The sequence below is a fragment of the Populus trichocarpa genome, chromosome 14, assembly GCF_000002775.5.
Source record: "Populus trichocarpa isolate Nisqually-1 chromosome 14, P.trichocarpa_v4.1, whole genome shotgun sequence".
NCBI lineage: Eukaryota > Viridiplantae > Streptophyta > Magnoliopsida > Malpighiales > Salicaceae > Populus > Populus trichocarpa.
This window is the reverse complement of record NC_037298.2, coordinates 12,012,754-12,026,165: the sequence shown is the minus strand read 5'-3', so window position 1 is coordinate 12,026,165 and position 13,412 is coordinate 12,012,754. Positions and strand designations below refer to the sequence as shown.

At 31.6% G+C, this 13,412-nt stretch overlaps 2 protein-coding genes across 4 annotated transcripts; both read left to right on the top strand.

Moving 5' to 3' along the window:
- The first annotated feature begins 901 nt into the window (after positions 1-901).
- On the top strand, positions 902-2,078 carry LOC7456001 (F-box protein SNE). Its single transcript, XM_002321155.3, has one exon. The coding sequence runs from the start codon at positions 1,320-1,322 to the stop codon at positions 1,779-1,781; it is 462 nt and encodes a 153-aa protein (XP_002321191.1). The 5' UTR covers positions 902-1,319; the 3' UTR covers positions 1,782-2,078.
- Positions 2,079-9,475: 7,397 nt separating this feature from the next.
- LOC7468706 (uncharacterized) lies at positions 9,476-13,110 on the top strand. Of its 3 annotated transcripts, XM_052446978.1 has the most exons (3): positions 9,495-9,845; positions 10,536-10,772; positions 10,868-13,110. In XM_052446978.1, exon 3 carries the CDS (start codon positions 10,910-10,912, stop codon positions 12,746-12,748), a length of 1,839 nt encoding a protein of 612 aa, XP_052302938.1. In that variant the 5' UTR covers positions 9,495-9,845; positions 10,536-10,772; positions 10,868-10,909; the 3' UTR covers positions 12,749-13,110. The 3 variants fall into 3 exon arrangements, with proteins under 3 accessions (XP_002321190.1, XP_052302938.1, XP_024440815.1); XM_002321154.4 differs by having other exon boundaries at positions 9,476-9,845; positions 10,536-13,110; XM_024585047.2 differs by having other exon boundaries at positions 10,524-13,110.
- Positions 13,111-13,412: the final 302 nt, after the last annotated feature.

Below are 13,412 nucleotides of genomic sequence, written 5' to 3'. Positions count from 1 at the left end.
TTAGTCTCCTTTCCTTCATAGAAATGTGAGAGCTTTTTCTCTGTACAGGTTGACCTAGTAGTAAGTGGCAAATACTTTACAACCACAAAGTACAAATGATAGTCGTCGAGTGAATCGGTGAAAATACGAAATTTGCGAGGACTTCACGTGTCTCGTCTTGTTATTTAGCAATTATCAAGCCTTGCTTAGGCAAATAAATAAAAACAAAGAGGGCATGGTGGCAGAGGACTGCTTTCTGATCAAGATCAGCTTTTGTGCGTTAATAAGGCCCAGCAAGACTAGCAAATCCGAAACAAACAAAACAAAACAACCTATGAAGCATGAATCTTCTCTCTAAATTATATGTGGGGTTACTGGTGCCTGGAACTACTGCTCATCCCCACAGGGCCTTTACAAGATCTAATGTCAATCTCAACCCTCTGTCTTCTTGATATTATATTATGTGCTTTCTGTCTCAAAGGAATTGGGGTTTCCTTTCTGTGACAAAAGACAATCAAGTAGATACAACCAGATCCTCATCCGAAAGCTCTGACTTTGCTTTGGCCACCGCACGAGATGCCTTAATTAATCATTTGAATTATTAGAGGTTGTGATTACTCGTAGCTAACCTGGCTGCAACACCATTGTGGTGGTTCTAAATTGCTAGAAAGTTTTTTTCTTTTTTGACATGTAATAAAAGTATAATTCACAGTATATCGCGTACGCACCCAGCTGTAGATTAAAACTATACTGAAAATGACAAAATTGAGGCCTCCTGCAGCCCCTACTCAAATGGCTCACTACCTTGGTGTAAGCTACGTACAATATAGAGTTGCCTTTAGGCTAAGCTAGAGACCACACCGTATAGACAGACTGTGGGCGTGGAAAATGTAAACAGTACTCTCGCACAAGTTGGTGATTTCACAACGGGCAAACGGCTCTATGCCAAAGTCTCGATACATGGAAACAACAGCAAAAACAACGCAAACAACAAACAAGAAATACTCTTTTAAGTACTCCAAAACAATATATTATTCAAAAAAAAGAGAGAGGGGCAAAGCATTGGTTCCAGTTCCTTTGCCTTGGACCTTTTCCTTTGGCCCCTTCTCCTCTCCCATCGATACCATCCTACTCCCATTTTTCTTCCTCTATTTCAACAAAATCACATTGCAAGGGAACGTTTAGGTTTACCTCAACTACTATTTAAACCCACTTTGATTCTCTCTCACCCTGAATTAATAACAGTCATCTTCTATTTCCTTATAAACTACATCTCTCTTTCTCTCCGCTGAAACTAAAACCCTACACCACCCAAGAATTACGCGTATTCATCATCATTAATGGAAGACAATGTTAAAGAGAAGAGACCCAAGTTCTGCATCAATGACCACGTAGACATTCTTTTGGAAATCCTGAAACGACTCGACGGCCGCTCTCTCTGTGTTTCTGCCTGTGTCTGCCGTCTCTGGTGCACCATTGCCCGCAACGACTCTCTCTGGGAGCATCTGTGCTTCCGCCACGTTTCCCCTCCTCCCTCCTCTGGCGTCCGCCCCGTCGTCGTGGCTCTCGGTGGCTACAAGAGGCTGTACATGGTGTGCGTGCGGCCCGTGCTGAGTCGACTGGGCCGATTGAGGCTTGCTGGTGACTCGGACCGGGTCAGGAGGGTGTGGACTCGGGATGAGGTCCAGCTCTCGCTCTCTCTGTTCTGTGTTGATTATTATGAGAGACTTGGGAGACTCGGTGGTGGCGGGGATGCGTCCGGATCGTCTCTCATGTTCCTCTGCAAGCCTGTTAATGTTTGATTTGTTGACTTTTTTTTTTCTTAGACTTGTTCGTTTGATTGATTGGTTAGTGCTTGAGCAACAGCGATTTCATGGTGGTCAGTCCCGCACAATAAAAGAAAAAAAGAAGAGTGGGATTTTAGGATATGCTAGTATACTACACATTAGCATTCGACCAAAATATTCATTAAAAAAAAATTAATTTGTGTGTAGTCTAGATTTTATGGAATAACATGGGAACGGTTGTGTTTGTATAGTCAAGAGATAAGTATTTTAGTATTGATGCATTCCATTTAGTATTAAACTATATTGATGAACCGTGTTGGGCTAATTTATTTGTCGTATAAAATAAATTGATGCTAAATTACTGTTATTATATTTTAATGAATGAAAAATAAATCACTCCACTTAATAGAAAAAAAATCAAACCCTAGAAATTAAATTGTAAAATAATGAAATCATGAAAAAAAATATTAAAAAATAAAATGCCAACAAAATAAAATGAGGTTGTCAAAACTCATGAGTAGTATCATGCGGACAGGATAATCCAATAAAAAAAATACATATAAAAAAACAAAGTTTAATTTTAAAAAGAATCAATCACGCGGATAAACCTCTTACTTAGAACATGAGATAAGAATAACTTAATTGAAAAGAAAACTAAAAAAATAACAAAGTTTATTTTTTAAAACGAACAACTTTGAAGGATGTAATTGGAAAAGAAAACGATGTCAACCCATATTAACTTTTCAAACTCATGATCTAAGGTAGTGACTAAACTAGAAGAACCGTATCTGGAAAGCAATTATTTAAAAACTTGGCTCTACTCAATAGGTTGACCCGTGTTCTATATGACCTTTGGCTTGGACCGCCCTGAGTTTCAAAACAAATTGAGGGGAGAATTGATCCATTGTAAAACGATAAAAAGCCTGGGTTGACCAATGTTTCGATTAACTTGGGGAAAATCCTGTCAAAACATGGAAAAAACCATTTACTATTTTTTTAAAAAAAAATGATATCATTTTGACTTTTTTTTATATATAAAACAAAGAATGACTTTTGTTAACTCAAGCTAACTTACTCAACCTATGACTCAATAATTGTCCCCCGATTGACTTTTGAATAGGGCCTAAAAACAATGGGAAAAAGCAAGGAAACCAAATCCCAATAAATAAAATGTCCAATGATAAAAAAATAAAAGATAAAAAAATAACAATTAAGAGAATAAGAATTTTATTTGAAAAAAAATGAGAGGATAAACTAAAATTTTAAATTGAAAGGCAAAATTGAAAAAACATTTCAAATTAACAAATTAATTGAAAATAAAAAATAAAAATCAAGAGAATGGATCTAAGGATGAAATTGAAAACAAATTAAAATTTGATAAAAAGCCTAAGAATCAAAATTAGAAATTAGAACATTAAGGGCTAAACCATAAATATAAAAAACAAATATTGAACTAAAGGGCAAAATAAAAAAGAAAAATCAAATTCATAAAAGAATTCAAAATAAAAAAAAACAAAGAAAATCAATTTTCAATGAACTCAATAATGATGGGTAAATGTTTAAAAGTAATTAAAAATGGCTGAAGCCAACCCAGTCCAACCTTCAGAATTTATGACACAGATCATGACACCGGATCACAACGTAAAGGACAAACACGAAAAAATAACAATGTAAAATTCTAGACCAACCAAAATAATTAGAGATAAACTTGAAAAAAACAAATTAAAAAAAAAACGATTTAAAAGATGTAGATTTGAAAAGAAAAATAATCAAATTTGACACACAAAAAAATAAAACTAAATCATAAGTGATGAAATTGGAAAACAATTTTGATTAAGAAAAAGATAAGAATAACTAAAAATAACAATCAAAAGAATAAGAACCACATTTAATAAACCAATAAAATATCAAGGGATGAAATCCAAACAAATCAATTCAATAAATGATTCAAAACATCACAATTAAAACAATAAGAAAAAAATCTAATATAAAAACAAAGTATAAATGGATGAAATTGAAAAAACAAATAACTTAATAAATAATCCAAGACTAAATACATTGCAAGTAAAAGAATGAGCATCAAATCTGGTATAAAAATAAAATATCAAGGGATAGAATTGAAAAAACAAATTAACTCAATAAATGATTCAAGACCAAATAAATTGCAATAAAAAAAATAAGAATCTAATTTAACTTAACAAACAAATAGCTGGATTTTCATTATTATTATTATTGTAATTACCAACATGATTTTTTTTAGGAAAGAGGGAAAAGGAAAAACTTCTTGCTGGAGCTCCCCCACGTGTTGTAAAAGAACACGTACCTCACTATCGTGATGGGGTGGTGAAGAGCAACGAACACCGTCCTAGAAGATGGTGTTCGATGCTATGTGAGCTCGATACGTCACTTGATAGCATCTCATTATTAGTTTTTTTTTTATTTATTTTTAATCTAAAATAGACTATTATGTTTGATTTTTTATATGCATTAAAATTGATATGCTATATAACATGACTTTTCTTTATTCACATTTTTTTATTAAATACCACATTTTTCAACTGTAGGTCTCTTAAGTTTTAACAACAAAAAAAAATAATATTGTGTATATAGGCGCCTTGGAGACAATTATTTTAAGAAAAGAAAAAAGAAAATAAAAAATCACATAATCTATTTAAAAACTGACGTTAATATTTTGAACTGAAAAGTAGGGAAGTTATTATTGAAGGGGACCACTGCATAAATTTGAAATGGGACAGAGTACAGCGATCCATCTGGGTTCGTATCGTAATTTACACCGACACAAAATTAAGGATCCAAGATAAGACTAAGCAAAATAAAAGGCCCACAGAGAGGATTTTCTTACAGTTGCGTGTTCTGAGAGGAAAGTCAGGGTTTTAAAGATCCTTGTTGTTTTTATTTGTTCAAAAGTCCCATTCAAAATTTGCACTCATCATACTACGGAGTAGGGTTTTTATTTGTTAGTTCGTCTGCCATGTTCTTTATTTTTTAAGCTACTTTCAAAACTTTAAAATTAAACAAAAACAACAGCCATTTTCTCAAATAAATTTGTACTTTGAAAATGTTTTTAGCTAATAATTATGGAAATTTAAACTTGTTTTATGCGCACCACCCATTTAGGTGTTAGCAAAAACAAGGAACTTGATTTTATATTCCATTTGTTTCATGAAAAATAATTTTTTTTGTATTTGTTTGTCATTAGAAAAGTTAGTCAAAAGAAAATATTTTTCGGTCAAAGAAAAATTTGGTTTGGTTTTCAGAAAAGTGTTTTTCTTTTATTTTGGACGGAAAACACTTTCTAAAAGTTGTGAAAAATTTAGAAATGTCATGTTATTTGCTGATTATATTAAATATGGTCCTCAAACTTTTGATTGCTATTTAATTTTTTTAATTTTTTTTTCAATTTCATCCATTGAAATTTGATTTAATTTGATTTTTATATGCACTTTGGTCCTTATTTTTATGATTGTTACTTGTTTTTCTCTTATCATTTTCTTAATTAAAATTTTTTATCAATCAGATTTGGTCCTAATTTTTTTTATTGTTATTTATTTTATTTGAAATAATTTATGAAATTATAATTTTTTTAATTTCATCATCTTTTAAATTTTTTATCTGTTAGATTTAACAAAATTACTTTTCAGCAAACAAACAAGGTCTTAGTATACTTAAGAACACAAGGACATACATGTCATGTCAATATATATAAAGGGAATAAACATATTTGATATTATTTGAAAAAAAAAATTTAATCAAATAATTATTGGGATAACATATCCAATGAATTTATTAAAAAATTATATAAATATTTAATATAAGCTCATTGTATTCAATGCAGTTAAGAAAAAATAAATTAACTCTTCACCGAAAAATGTGTGTGTGTATATAAGTAAAAAATCAGGTAATATTAGACCACATCAAACAAATTATTGGGATATAACCTAAGTGGTTGTTATTTTTTTCCAAGAAATAAATTTTCAGTTAACCAAAAATGAAATAATAATATTTAAAATATGTAGAAAGGCATTTTGGGTATTAAGGATTTTTTGCAGTATTTTCTTAAATCTAAAGGAGTTTCAATCAATTCAACAATTGTTTTTTTATTAAAGTTTATAATTTCACGATAAGAGGATATTATTGTTTACACTAATAATTAATATTTTCCAAATAACTTAGTTATGAGAATTCCTAATTAAATATTGATAAGGACAATTGTATAAAGTACTGGTGCAATATATTTTAGTCACATGAAACTATAATATACTTTAACTAAAAATAATTTACACCAACTAAAAATTACAATAGAATTGCAAACAAAAATATTGATTGTTTTTTTATTATTATTAACGTGGGTGTCTGGGCTAGCTTGCCCGCACCTCGACTAATCCCACGGGCCCTGAAGTTAACGATCATGTAAGCCTCCAGTGGTCATCATATTAGCAACCATAGGACTCGAACTTGAAACCACATGGGGAGCAAACTCCTTAATCCCGAACTCTTACTATTAAACCACCTACTAAACGGTTAATTATTGATTGTTTTGATCTAAATGATGAGAAGTTTTATTATATCTTTCATTAATGATCCACATAATATAGTATTGTTTTATTGATTTAAAGTGACTCTAACTCATCTATACAGTTTTTACATTTTTATTTTATTTTGAAAAGTTCATTTAATTATGTGTGAGACTGGTATAAAATATGAATGCTAACTTTTGATTGTTTAACATCATTGAGTTTTTTTTTTTAAATAATTGAAAGGTATAAATTATTTTATCAAAAGGAGTCAAAGGTAACATAGTAAAATAACCAAGAGACCCTTAAAAAAAAATCTAATTTAGCAATTTTCTAATTTTTATATAATTTTATTAACTTTTGAATTTTAATTATAAGCAGGTGAATTAAAAAAAATCAAAATATAGTCATGAATAAATTTTTTTAATGTTAAATATTAATCTCAATCCAAAAAGTTAAATTATTGACTGAAAGTAAATTTTTTACATCAACATTCTAACATATCTCTTTAAATAAAAACTATTTTGGCTAATGTTTGAATAACCACACCACCATTTTATATTTAATTTTAATCAAAAAAATTATTTTAATTTAAAAAATTAAGCTATTTGATAAAATTTTAATAATAATTTTATATTCTCTATCTCATTACAAATTATTTTGATTAAATGCAACTTTTAAAATATTAGTAGCGTTGTGAAAAGAAATAACAACAAATTATGAATTGTTTTTGTATAAAGAAGTTAAAAATAATAAAAGACAATAAATAATCAACGATCTCTTATATAAATATAAAATGAAGGACTCAATTTAATAATTTGATAATTTTTCATTTATTTTTTTAATTTTAATATTATTGGTTTTTATTGGCCTATTTTAAAGTATTTATAGAGTTTTGATATTCAAAATAAAGTGTTAATAACACACTGTTAGAAATGATTTAGAAATATTACAATAAGAGAGTAAGGTTAAATGTCATAATAATTAGTATAAAGTTGAATTTACTTGATGCTATGTCATAATAATTAGTATAAAAAAGATAGTAAGGCTATGTCATATACAAAAAAAAAAAAAAAACCAAATATTTTCTTGAATGGAGTGTAACATACAATATTTATATATTGTTTTTATTTTCCTAAAATATTTAAAATCATATCAACTTTAAAATAGATATAATATTTTTTTCAGAATTTGTATATTGTTTATATTTTCATAAATTAATTAAAATCATATCAATTTTATTGTGATTATTAATTAGCATACATGGCTTAATTTAAGTGTATGGAATACAAAATGGGGAGTACTCTTAAAGTACTAGAGTTATTTTTCAACTATAAATATAGTAGTACAATATTATTTATATAAGAGGCCAAATGTCACGCAAGAAAACAAAAATCAATCCTTTCCTTGTATGATGTAGGTGTTTTTTGCAATTTGGAAATTTTTTAAAGATAATATACTATATTTAATAACTACTAATAAAATATTTAATAACTACTAACATAATGCTTTTAATACCTAAAATTCCATCTACAAAAATATATTAAATCTCTAAAAAAGGAAAAATGGTGGGTGTAATTAGGGGTAAGCAAAAAAAACCGAAAAAATCGATTAAACCGAGAAAACCGAAAAAAAAATAAAAAAAACCGATTAAACCGAGAAAACAAAAAAAAAACCGAGAAAAAAACCGATTAAAATTTTGAAAAAACCGACCAGTTCAGTTTTATAAGCTTGAAACAGAAAAAAATCGAGTCATACCGAAAAACCAATCCAAACCGGTTTGAACCTGTTTCGGTTTTTGTTTTTTTATAAAAAATTCAGTTTGGTTATTTTTTTTTTTATAAAAACTCAACCGACCGAAAATAATCACCCCTAATATAATACCCAGCAACATAATTGCATCAGAAAATTCCATGAGTTATAATGATTCCCCCATCCCTCTCCTGATTTTTTTATTCTTGGAAAAGTTATTGGTTTACTCAACATTATATATGGATCACTTCAAATTTCACATTAGGACATTCCTTGATTATTTTCCCCTTTTTTTTTTAGAGATAATGAGTAAGGATTAAATTAAACAGATTAAAAAAATTTCCAAGTCAGGATTTTATTTTGATTATCTCATGTGAAGCAATAAAAGAAAGAAAAGTGTAATTTGCCTTTTTACTCCACAATCAAATAAAGTAAATTACAGGAATATTTTAAAAGCAAAAGTAGAATGAAACCATTACCTAATTCCATATATACCCATCACCAAACCCTACCCTATCAAAAAAATATTAAAAGAAATTAAAAGGGTAGAACATTTATGGTATTGTTTTTATTTTGATGTAGAGTCGTAGTTATTGTGAATTAAAACAATAAAATTATAATTTTATCTTTTATAGCAAAACACGAATAGTCTTGAAAGCAGGGGTAAAGTGGTATTTTTATTGTTATATGCACAATAAAATAACTTATATACCCTCATAAAAAAATGAGTTAGCTGGTGGGCAGGGGTATTTTCAATTTTTTCATTTCATCAGCACAGTAAAATTTCATGAAAAATTGTTTTGATTATTAAGATGTTTTTTTTAATAATTCTCTTAATTAAATTATGTTTTTGATTACATCCCTCAATATTTTAATTCATTCTCTTAATTGAATTATTTTTTCAATTACATCCTTCAATATCTTAGTTTATTTTATTTTATATCAAATTTAGTCGTTAATTTTTTTTTATTGTTATTTGTTTTATTTTTAATTATTTTTTAGTGGAACTTTTTTTTTTCAATTATCCATCACCATTTTACTTATCAGCATTTTATTAACCTTATGAGTCACGAGTTTGAACGATCGGGCCGAGTTTGCTTACATCTCATGTGTTAGGTTACATATTTTGTGTGTTAACCTAACTTGACCTGACTTAATATTATTTATTTATTTATTTTAGTTATTATTTTTTTTTATCATATCATCAAATTAATAGAGGTTTATCCTTATTTTTTATTTCTCTTATTTCTTTAAAAACATTATTATTATCTAAATATATTTTTACATGTTAAAAAATTTTTTAATAAAAAATTTGATCTAATTCAAACACCAATCTAGTATATTCCAAAAAAAAAAAAAGGGGAATACATACAATACGCACTCATGCGCACTATAGCAATATCCACCATTAAATAGTATTAACCTTTTACTTCCACTGAAAATTATCATTTTCCTTTTATTTATTAATTTTCTCTCATTTCTGATCGGCGATCAGCGGGAACCTCCCTTCTCCTCGCCGCCGACTCACCCAAATCCGACCTGAATTGTTCACCCAATTTCACAAATCCCTTAAAAACCCTAAATCTCTTACCATTTTGTACTTGTTAGCTTCCAAAAATAATAAATAAATAATCCTTAGTGAGTAACTTTGTGCTTTTGTGTGCGAGAGGTAATCCTAATAGTACACTGAAATTCTCAAAAAAATCAGGTCGCTATCTTGATTTGCTCGAGCTCTCAAATACACGTGTCGATCTGGCTCTTGCTTCATTTCCCATTCCTTGCTTAAATCTCAGTTGAGTTTCTTTTATATATATATATATTTTTTTTCATTTGTTTATTTACTTTAAATTATGTGTAACTGAGTTTGTAATTTTGTTATTAATTAAGGATTTAGAGTTGATTATTGATATTCTGAGGTTAATTGAGGTTCGATCTATGTGCATTTGTTTCAGATATTAAGTAGTGGAACTTGGGGTTTGATTTGGGGAATTTGAGCTAAAGTTTCTGCTTCTGGCTTTTGGTTTTGAACTGGGATTTTGGTTTGGGAGCTGTGTAATGAAATGGGTTTCGATTTTGGAACTGGGACTGTTTGGTTAGTGAGAAAATTGAAGAAATTTAATGCATAGTTTCTTTCTTTTTTTCTTTTTGTTTCATTGCGGAAAGAGTGAAGAGAACGAGTAAATATCATTTCTTTGAACCTTTTGATTTAGATTATAAATTTTTTAATTTAAGTGAGCTCGAATGTTGGACGTTTTAGGTTATGATTTACATCTTTTTTTCCTTTCCTTTCCTTTCATTTCTTGAGAATTGAATCTTCTGAGAATTGAAATTCCAACAAATCGTGCCTGCATCTATAATGATCCTGAGAATCAATCCTTTGGATTCATATATTACGTGGTCTGTTTGAGGTATTACTTGGCATTCCCTTGAAGCTTGACACCTATAATAAAGAGCTAAATGTTTCTGACAGTAATTTGTGCAGATAGCTGATGTGGTTATGCATGAGAATCGCGTGTCTTGTGTTTTTTGGCATATTGGGTCGGTCATAGCTTTTGCTTCAAGATTTTGGCTGTGTTTGATTTGAAGCTCCAGATGGAACCAAACACAGAGGAGGCTGTCATGGCAAAAGAGATTGCTGAGAAGCGATTTGCTGAAAGAGATTTTACTGGTGCAAAGAATTATGCTTTGAAGGCAAAAACTTTGTGTCCTGGATTAGAGGGTATATCTCAGATGGTGGCCACTTTTGAAGTTTATATTGCATCTCAGGCCAAATGCAATGGTGAAATTGACTATTTCTCTGTTCTTGGATTGAAGCCTTCTGCAGATAAAGATGCAGTGAAAAGGCAGTATCGAAAGATGGCTGTGTTGCTCCATCCTGATAAGAATAAAACTGTGGGAGCTGATGGAGCATTTAAACTAGTATCTGAAGCATGGACTATGTTGTCAGATAGTCTTAAGAAAAACTCTTATGATGTAAAGAGAAACAAAAAGATGGCATCTTGTGTTGTTCAGACAAACCTATCTTCAGTTCATGCTGCTGGGGTTACAGGATACAGCCATTGTTCCAATTCACCAACTGCTCACGGACTTGATACTTTCTGGACAGTTTGCACCTCTTGCAAAGTTCAGTATGAGTATCTACGGAAGTATGTGAATAAGAGACTTTCTTGTAAGAACTGCCGGGGTACTTTCATTGCTGTGGAAACTGGGGCAGCTCCAGTCAGTGGTTCTTTCCCCTACTGTCCTTGGTCATATGTCCCTGGTAATGGGCATAGAAGTCATGGATATGATGGGGTTGCATATGTCCCAACCACCTCTACCTTATACTCAGGAAATGGGGTCTCAGGATTGCATACTGGACATGGGTACGAGTATGTTTCAAATTTATCATTTCAATGGAGCTCATTTTCTGGAACTCCAGGGAGTGTTGTTGGTCCCAATGGATCATGTGCATTATCTGCTGATACTGTTTATCAGGCTAATGGAAGTGCCAGTGCAGCAAAGGTTAAACCAGCAGCCAATGGAAGGCGATCCATGAAAACTGCCACAGCAAAGATAAACTCTGATGTATCTGCAAGCTGTAACGAGTCTTCAGGCTCCAAGACTGGTAGACCTGATAAGAAAAGGAAGGTTGCTGTTGGATCCGGTTTTAGAAATGGGTGTGAAGAAAAAGAACCAAAGTCCGGTTCTGAAGTTGGATTAGCTAATGGATATAAAAATGTTGAGCATGATGCCAAGCTTTCCAGTCCAATTGAAGTTCCAACAAGACACAGCTCGATTGCTCCGGCTTTTGATGCTAGAAAGTTGTTGATTGACAAGGCAAGGACTGACATCAGGAAGAAATTGGAGGAGATGAGATTAGCTTCAGCTGCAGCAGTTAAAGAGAACATGGAAGATCAATCCACAGAGGCAGGAGAGGCTCCTAAACAAGCAAATTCAGATGTTGCTGGCCATCAAACAAAGTCAAACAAAATAGGGCCAATCTCGATAACAGTCCCTGATCCTGATTTCCATGATTTTGACAAAGATAGAGCTGAGGAATGCTTCAAGCCAAAACAAATATGGGCATTGTATGATGAAGATGATGGTATGCCTCGCTTATACTGTTTGATTCGCCAGGTGGTCTCAGTTAAACCCTTTAAGATTCTCATCACTTACTTGAACTCTAAAACTGATGGTGAATTTGGGGCAGTGAATTGGATAGATTCTGGGTTTACTAAATCTTGTGGACACTTCAGAGCACAGAATTCTGATGTTGTTGATCAAGTGAACATTTTCTCTCATGTTTTGAAAGGTGAAAAGGCTGGTAGAGGTGGCTGTGTTCGGATATACCCCAAAAGTGGAGATGTTTGGGCTGTTTATCGAAACTGGTCACCTGATTGGAACATATCAACCCCAGATGATGTGAGGCACCAGTATGAGATGGTAGAGGTCCTTGATAAGTACTCTGAAGAGCTTGGAGTTTGTGTTGCTCCTCTGAACAAGCTAGCTGGTTTCAAAACAGTATACCAAAGGAACGCAGGCAAGGATGCCATGAGATGGATTCCAAGAAGAGAGATGGTACGCTTTTCTCACCAGGTGCCTTCTTGGTCACTTGAAGGAGAAGCTAGTAATTTGCCAGGAAAGTGTTGGGATCTGGACCCCGCCGCTACTCCAGACGAGCTACTTCATGCTGCAACAGAAGCGAAGGCTTAGCATAGCCAGAGTACCAGAGTCAAGCGGGAAAGCAATGTTTGTTTGGAGTTCAATTTACCATTCTTATAGAAAAATTTTAGGTTGACTGTACCATATTTCACACTTGGTTCAAAGCCATCGCAACATTAACTCCATATGATTTTAGACAACTTGATGTTTACGGAGAACTGTTGTATCTGGAACTCTGAGTCTATTGACTGCTTGTAGACAGAATTGTACTTCTGGTGTTCTATGCGGGTTGTTGTAACATTAATTAAGTGGTCAGAACTGATTGAGAACTCAAAAGAAATGTAGTATCTGTATCTCGGCAAAGATTCGATGCCAGAAATCGAAAGATTTAATATACTTGAACTTCTTAGCAATCTGAGAGACTCTTGAGTCTGCTACTCGGTTTCTCCTTTTTAAATTCATGGCAGTAACCAGTAGGACAAGCTGATTGTAGGCCAACTGACTGGATCGTGATTTTTACTTATTTTTGGGTTCATGATCGTGATAGTTTTGCCGAGCACAAAAATGAACTTCGATTTATACTGTTCTTTTCGCTTGTCTCTTCATGTTCATCTTCATATACCCCGTTTCGAGTAGTCAAAATTAATCACTGCTTCCGTGCTGACTTGACTGTAAATTATGTTCCTCGTAAACAGTCTCCTTGAAAATTTCCATC